Genomic DNA, 7930 nt, shown 5'->3' with positions numbered 1-7930 from the left:
GTAGTGAGTGAGTAGATTAATAACAGAGACTACTGAAAAATTACTCAAGGAATAAAATACGTTAACTCTCTACAGTTGACATTAAAACCCACCACCCTACCACCTCAAGAATGGTTTTGGTTATTGTCCCCCTAAAATCCCCATTCCCCCTTGTTTTGATCCTACTCCCTTCGGCTCCCCTGTAGTGTGTCTCTGGTTTATAGTTGCTTGTTGATTTTGATTTTTACTTTATTATAATTAGTCTTTTTCCTGATCCCTTATTTATGGGTTTTCTAAATCCCTGCTATGAGTGAGACCATCTGGTATTTTTCTTTTTCTTTCTGGCTTATTTCGCTGAGCATGATCCCTTCCAGCAACATCCATGTTGCTGAAAATGGCATGAGTTTATCTTTTTGATTGCTGAGTAATATTCCATTGTGCAATAACACAAAAATTTAATAAAAATTTCACTGAACACAAACACAAAAAAAGAGAGTACTTTTGGGAAGCAGTGTTTAATGGCTGGCACCATTCACAAATGCTGGAGTATGGAAGTAGTAACCAAAATAGCACTGATTGCTTGGTTTTACTTTTGTATAAAAATATCTCAAAAACAATGCTCCTCCTTATTGCCTACTCCTTCCCACTGCCCTACTACTCTGCCCCAATTTTCTTCGAATGTGATATTCTTGGGGACTATCAGGAGGATGTTTTCATCTTTATAAGGCCCTTAAGTTTCTTCCAGCATAAAGTGACATGTAACAAATGTCACTATGAGATGTGTGACCTGGTGGTGATTTTTCAGTCTGCCTTTCGGGGGTGTGACTTTATCATTCCATATACATCACATCTCAACCCATCTGGAGCCTCCCACAACCCATACACCTGTGAAAATTAAAAATCCTTTCCCTCCTGCCACAAGTGAGCAGGCCACCTCAAGTTTAAGGTGGAAAATCTGTCTTCAGTTCTCAGTTCTCACTCACTCCATCCTTGTGCCCAACCTCTGGCTAACTGTGACCCCACAAGCCTGTTGTCATGGCACCTCCCACTTTACAGGCCCCATGTCCCTCCCTTCACACACACTTGCTTCTTCCCTTCCTTCACCTCTTCCTCACCATCAGAAAACTCAGAGACACACAGCTCTTTTCCATCTTGTAGATTTTATTTCAACCCCACCAGCTGTGTACCCTAGAGATGCACCAATTCTCTGCAGGCTCCTCTGGAAAGGCAGGAGATAGTTGTAGGTCTCCAGGCCTCTCTGCACATGGTGCATTACTTATTCTGCTCTAGCTGATTCTTATTTTTAGTTGGGTTCCCTCTCTTTATCAGCTGGTGTTCTCCCTTGCGCTTTCCTGAATAGGTGATTGGTATCTCAGAGGATCTTTTGGTGGGACGTATTTTCAGGAACAGATTTACAAGCGTAGTTGTCTTATTCACCTGGAAGAGCAACAGGGTGAACACAGGGCATTAGTTTGGTGGGCATTGATAGAGACTGGATGGTGGAGTGGGGATTTCATAAGAAGGGGTGCTGGCTGAGGAAGGGGTTTGCACCAGGCAAGGACAGGGTAGGGATCTCAGGTGGGGGATCAATGAGGGAGGTACATGGGTAGGGCCATCTAACCTGGGCATTTTGCCTGCACTTGCAGTGAAAGGGGATCATCCAGTCCCTCCTTTCTCGAGCACTTGTAAATAGCTGTTTTCCACGTGTGGCCACCTGTTCGGTGCTTGTGCATGGTTGTTCCCAACTCGTAGATGGTTGTTCCCAACTCGTAGATGGTTGTTCCCAACTCGTAGATGGTTGTTCCCAACTTATGGGTAGTTGTTCTCCACTTATTTTTGGTTCTTCTGTGCTTGTACTTGGTTGCATCCCACTTGTAGATGGCTGTTCCTCGGTTGTGGTACATTGTTCTCTACTTGTGGCCAGTTGTTCTTCACTTGTAGACAGCTGTTCCTTACTAGGGGATTGTTGTTCCCCACTTGACATTGATTGATCCTCACTCATAGTTGGTTGTTCCATGCTAGCGTTGGTTATTCTACCTTTGTAGTCAGATGGTCTATATCTGTGCTAAACTGTGGTTCACCTGTAATTTCAGCTTTGCTGAAGCCTCCCAATGGTCTGCCCCAGAGCGCATGGCTTCCCTATATATACCCACCTGGGCGGGTAATGAGGAGTCACACCCTTGCCTTTGTTTGCTCAGCAAGGCAGTGCTTGAGTCAGCGGTAGTCAAGGGAAACTGAGACATCACAAAGCACTACTCCTGACATCTCCATGGTGCTGAGGAAGGGCAGTCTTCAGATGGAGGGGGAGGCCAGCTGATTTCTTCAGATAAAGGCAGTGTTTCTTTCACACCCCTCAAAGATGCAGTAATTTTCATTGACACTCCTTAGAGACCTCATCTTATGTTCCCTGGTTTAATTCCAGTGGCCCACATGACAGGAGAGGCTGTTTCTTTCATATCTTTCCCCTTGGTTACCTCCATGCAGTGGTTTATTTTCTCTCTCACTAACTTTACTTGGTATTCAGGATGCCTCACTGAAAATTCCTCTAAGGTAAAGTGGTCATATAAAAGTCTCCCTGGAAATGTGAATCATCCCACCTACCTTCTATAAATACCTCTTATTTACCATGACGGCGACTTACTTCCTGGCTACTGCTGGGAAATGTTCTATCCTGTCTCCTTTCCCAATGTCCACATGACTTTCTTCAGTTTTCTGTTTCCAAATTGAAATCACTGTCTTTGGGATATCGTTTTCACTAAATAAATATGTTCCCCTGGTTATCCTCACCATGTTTCCAATCTAAGGGACTGAGTTCATTTCAACAGATTTTACAACACACCTGAATTTTAAAACAATAGGGAGAGGAGGGGCAAAATGTACATGCTAGAAGTTGTGCTGGATTTATTTATTTGTTTGTTTATTTATTTATTAAATAATGTGGTACATTAAAAAAAAATCTTTAAAAGACTTATTTATTTATACATACAAAAACTGGGGTATAGCCAGAGGTGTGGGGGGTGAGAGGATTCACCAGAGACAGAGTGGGGAACATAACAGATGGGTATGGGTAGACTCAAATTCACTGCTGAGAGGAGCAGCAGGTGAGACAGGAGAGGTCTGCTGTGCCACGTGGTTAACTCCCTGGTAGGAGATCAAACTCATGCTCTAGTGGCTGCGGATAACTTCATAGGTTGCATATTAACCCCTTGAGCCACCAGGGAGGCGCTGTGCTGGACATATTTATACAGGAAACTATGGTATTTAAGATTTAGAGGAATACCCAGGGAGTACCTTGGCTTAACCTCAGATGTGTGTGCCTTTGGTGAAGGGCAATTCTCTATATTTGACCTCAGCCATCAGAAACTTTTCTGACTTTAGTTGGCTACTGGTGCTGTTAGTATCCTATTCCCTACCCCCTTCCTTTTCTTGTAGCTTCCTGGATAAATGAAGTTTATTTCATTTTCTATGAAGAGGAATACTAGGGTAATTAATATTTGTGAAAAGCTACAGAAAGAGTTTCCAGCTTCTTGGAAGAGATTATTTGCAAATAAGCCATGTACTGCCCATTAAACTCACTCGATAAGGTCTTTCATTCAGGATTTCAGCCTTAGAAGAAATAGGTGGTGTGATTAGCTACAGGTTATATGTTCCTAATTCTAATAGAAAGTCCAGCTGTCTTGTGACCTTCACCTGACCACATGTCCTTTTGCCTCAGGGTCTTTCCTGAGTTTCCTATGAATAATCACATCCTGGAAGTTACTGGCTGCTTACTCACCCAGGATACGAGACAGAGAGAGACAGAGAGAGACAGAGACACAGAGACAGACAGAGGTACATAAATATAGATACGTAGATATATTATGCCACTTAGAATGTAATATATTGTAAAGGGTGTAACAAAACATCCATAAACTCAAACTCAGAAAAAACTCACAAACTTGGAAAAATAATTGCAACATATATTACCAATAAAGGGCAAATATCAGTAATATGTAAAAACTTTAAGATGGCAATGCAAAAGACCCCAAATCTGATAGAAAAATGTGAAAAATGCAAACAGCAATTACAAGAACAATTTAGAACTGACCCTTATTCATCTGAAATGATGTTTAACCTCACTAAGATAAATATATTCAAATTACAACAACCACGAGATAGGGAGACCAATTCAGAACTGACACAAATTCTTCAGTTTAAATGCCAAGGACATTTGAACAGTTGCCATAATTCTACCCTGCATGTTTAATGTTAAGTACAAACATGGAAGAGATGAAAGGGTGATGGAGAACTCTGAGTGAAGAAATCTACAGTATCTGACATGGCAATACTCTGGATGGAATTAATCACAGAATAGAACTGACAAGAAGAAAGGTTTATGTGTTTGAAGTCATAAAAAGTGAAGCCATACAGTGTAAGAAAAAAGAGAGTGAATCAATACATAAATGGTACTATACCATGAACAATTAGGGGTTGCCCAAGGAATGCAAGATTGGCTAAATATTCAAGTAGCATAATTACATCATATTAAAAAAATAAAAACAAAAAATTATACTGTCAGTCACTCATTTAGTCAATAATTGCAGAAACAACACTCTTTCATGATAAAATATTCAGCAAACCAAGAATACATGGGAGCTTTTTCAACCTGATAAATGGTACCTATGAAAATCCTGTAGCTAACATTATATTTTAAAGTAAAAGACTTAATTCTGTCCCTCTAACAGTAGTAAGAAGTCAAGGATTTTCACTTTCTCTACTTCTATTGAGTATTGTAGTGACAAACCTACTTGATGTAAAGAGGCAAGAAAAATAAGTGCCATTCATTTTGGAAAAGAAATATGGCTTTTTTTATTCACAGGAGACATGGTCATCTGTGTTGAAAATCTAATGGAAAAATCAAAAAGCTACTAGAACTAATAACTGAGTTTATAAGATCATAGAATAAAATGAGAAGATGCAAAATAAATCAATTCTATTTCTATATAACGATAAAACATAATTGGGGCTGAATTTTAAAATATAGCACCACTTACCATAGCATCAAAATAATGAAAAGATCTAATAAGTCTGACAAAGATGTTAAATACTGTATATTGAACTGCATTGTTGGGATTTATTAAGGTCGACTTAAAGAAAAAAAAGAGATACGGCATATGCATAAATGGGGTGATTTGATGTGGTTAACATATCTGTTCTCCCAAATGGATCAGATTTAATGCAGTCACATTCCAAATCCCAGGAAGCTTTATTATCAAAATAAATAAGACATAATTAGTTGAATCTATAATTCATATGGAAATGTAAAGGACCAAAGGTATAGTATTCAAGACAGTGTGGTACTGGTGTGAATACAGAAAAATAGACCAATGGAACAGAATGTAGATTCCAGAAACAGACTCACACCTATATGACCACACTGATTTTGACAGAGACAAAAGAAATTCAGCAGATATGAGAGAATGAGTGGGAATAAGGGAGCATAGAAGGACACAAGGAAAGGCTTGTTGCTGATGGGTACATGTATTTTCTTGATTGTGGTAATGGTTTTATATGCTTATTCATACAACTTACAAAATTATATAATCATAAGTCATGTGATTTATTGTATGCCAATTATACCTTGATGAAGGTTTTGTTTTATTCTAAGTATATAGTATTTAAAATAGACATTTCTCTACTCAACTATTGTTTTTGCTACTTAAGTATCTGACTCTGCGCCAGTGAATCTCCATAATCCTCTGTATCCTCATTTATAAAATGGGAGTGATAATATTACCTACTCACAAAGCTCATTAATTAACTGAAGTTATATATATATATATATATATATATCACAAAGCAAATATTCAAATGACAGCTAATTTTAGCATCTTCATCATCTTGTTAATGTTACATAAAATAACATTGAAGATGTGTATCAAAATGTCTTTTAATCTACCCAAATAATTACCTTCAAATTCTTCAGTATTAAACAGAATACTACAATGTCCACACTTGCATACTGTTTTTGCACACATGCTCAATTTCCTCTACAGAAAAATATCTGCAAGGGAAATGCTTAACCTAAAGTACATGCACATTTTTTAGTTTTTTGATACATGTTGCCAAGTTTACCTCTAGAAAGTTATGTATTAATTTACATTCCTAGCAGCTCTGCTGGAGACTGCTGCCTGTTTTGTTTTTCATATCCTAGCTGGCACTGTATATTCCTTTTATTTTTGCTTTAATCTTTCTTGTCTGATAGGTGAAAAATGTATCTTTTTAAATCATTTACAAAATCCTTTACATTTCTAAGGGACGTAAAGATATGGTTATAAAAATAAAGCTGCTATTGGGTAGCTATGGAGATCACTTTAGAAAAAGATAGGAAACTGTCAGTTTTAGATCTTGATAGCATTGATCTTCATCTTCTCCAAATCTGTTCACCATCTCTTCTTCCTCACTGGTAGAAACTTACTTAGTTCAGTTAGACCCATCCTCTACTGTGTGGTCTTATACTATAAGGAATAACCAAATGAAGTCAAGAGAAAATACTAAAGTTTTTAAGACTCAACTGTACTCAGTTAAGTGAAGATGAACACAGCTCAACTTTATCTTCTTGCAAAAATGAGGGAGGGTTATAGTATGTGTGGGGGGAAGAGAGAGAGAAAAAGAGAGAGAGAATGAATAATCCCGAGATAGAATCCTGAGAAATATTTCCACCACAACTTACCCCTATTCACAGTGTATCTGGAGAGGAGAGATCAGAGAGTCAGAAACAACCTGGTCAAAAATGGAGATAATTCCATCACTTAAAATTCCAACCCTAAACCCTCCTTCTCTAACCATAGTCTGGAAAGCATTTCCTATGATTCTCAATTTTCTGCTGCAAGGAAAGTTGAAGTGGAAAAGAAGAATCATAAAAGTCAAAACTAATAATCACCAGCAATTTTTCAAACAGAGTACAAAGAAAATAAAGAAGACATGAGGCATTGAGAAATGACATTGGAAAACATTTAATATCTCTGTCCACTGCAAAGAGTCCTTAACCCAAGCTCACCTCCTTTTTTTTTAAGATTTATTTATTTATGCATGCAAGAGCTGGGGTACAGGCCAGAGATGCGAGATGCGAGGGGTGAGCGGATTCACCAGAGAGAGTGGGGAATAGAACAGGCAGACTGACTGAAATACACTGCTGAAGGGAGCAGCGGGCGAGACAGGAGAGGTCTGCCTCGCCACGTGGGTTTCTCTCTGGCTGACCTGGGATCAAACTCATGCTGCAGAGGCTACGGATTGCTTCATAGTGTGGTGCTTAACCCCTTGCTCCACCAGTGAGGCCCCCAAGCTCACCTTCTACTTTACCCTTTTACTTTTATTGGGAAGAAAATATTCTTTGAGAGAAAAGCTTGGGCGGCTGGATTAGCTGTCAGCCCTGCTGGCTCATCTGTCACTGGACAGCACATGAAAAGCCACAGGATATTTAATGTGATTTTAGCAGCTGAGACAAAGTCCAGTTCTGCAACTAATTTTGCATATAGACCCAGCTGATGCCTTTACTTCACCACTGTTGGTTGAGTACATACACATAAAGCTAAACTATACCTTGCCAGGCCTCTCTCTTGAATCTGGGAGTGACTATAAAGCTAGAATTAAGCACTGGTCAGTGGGGTGTGCCCAGAGATGTCATGTTTCCTTCTGGGTTATGCATTTCAAGGTGTGGAAATTGCCCTGGCTTTATACTTGTCCCCGCTTCTCATTCATTGGTCATGATATTGACATCACATTTTTGGGTTAAATTGTGCCTCCCCATAAAGTTATATCTTTAGAAGAAAACATAAGAGTTAAATTTTCAGGGCCTTGGATTTGACAACAGATTCAGATATGACACAGAACTCATAAGCAACATAAGAAAAAACAGGTAAGTGGGACTTAATCGAAATGAAAACTTTGTACATGAAAACATCATTAAGAA

At 38.9% G+C, this 7930-nt stretch overlaps 1 protein-coding gene across 1 annotated transcript; it reads right to left on the bottom strand.

Annotated features, from left to right (window-relative positions):
- Positions 1 to 1106: 1106 nt before the first annotated feature.
- LOC119246501 (calcium-binding and coiled-coil domain-containing protein 2-like) lies at positions 1107 to 2159 on the bottom strand. The gene is made up of 2 exons (XM_037512870.2): positions 1601 to 2159; positions 1107 to 1416 (listed from the first exon to the last, which is right to left on the bottom strand). The coding sequence occupies exons 1-2, from the start codon at positions 1994 to 1996 to the stop codon at positions 1252 to 1254; spliced, it is 561 nt and encodes a 186-aa protein (XP_037368767.1). The 5' UTR covers positions 1997 to 2159; the 3' UTR covers positions 1107 to 1251.
- Between the last annotated feature and the right edge of the window lie 5771 nt (positions 2160 to 7930).

This window comes from Talpa occidentalis, unplaced genomic scaffold (assembly GCF_014898055.3).
Source record: "Talpa occidentalis isolate TD23 unplaced genomic scaffold, MPIMG_talOcc4v2.1 talOcc4.15, whole genome shotgun sequence".
Lineage (NCBI taxonomy): Eukaryota > Metazoa > Chordata > Mammalia > Eulipotyphla > Talpidae > Talpa > Talpa occidentalis.
Note: the sequence above shows the minus strand (reverse complement) of the source record. Positions and strands in the feature narration are given on the sequence as shown.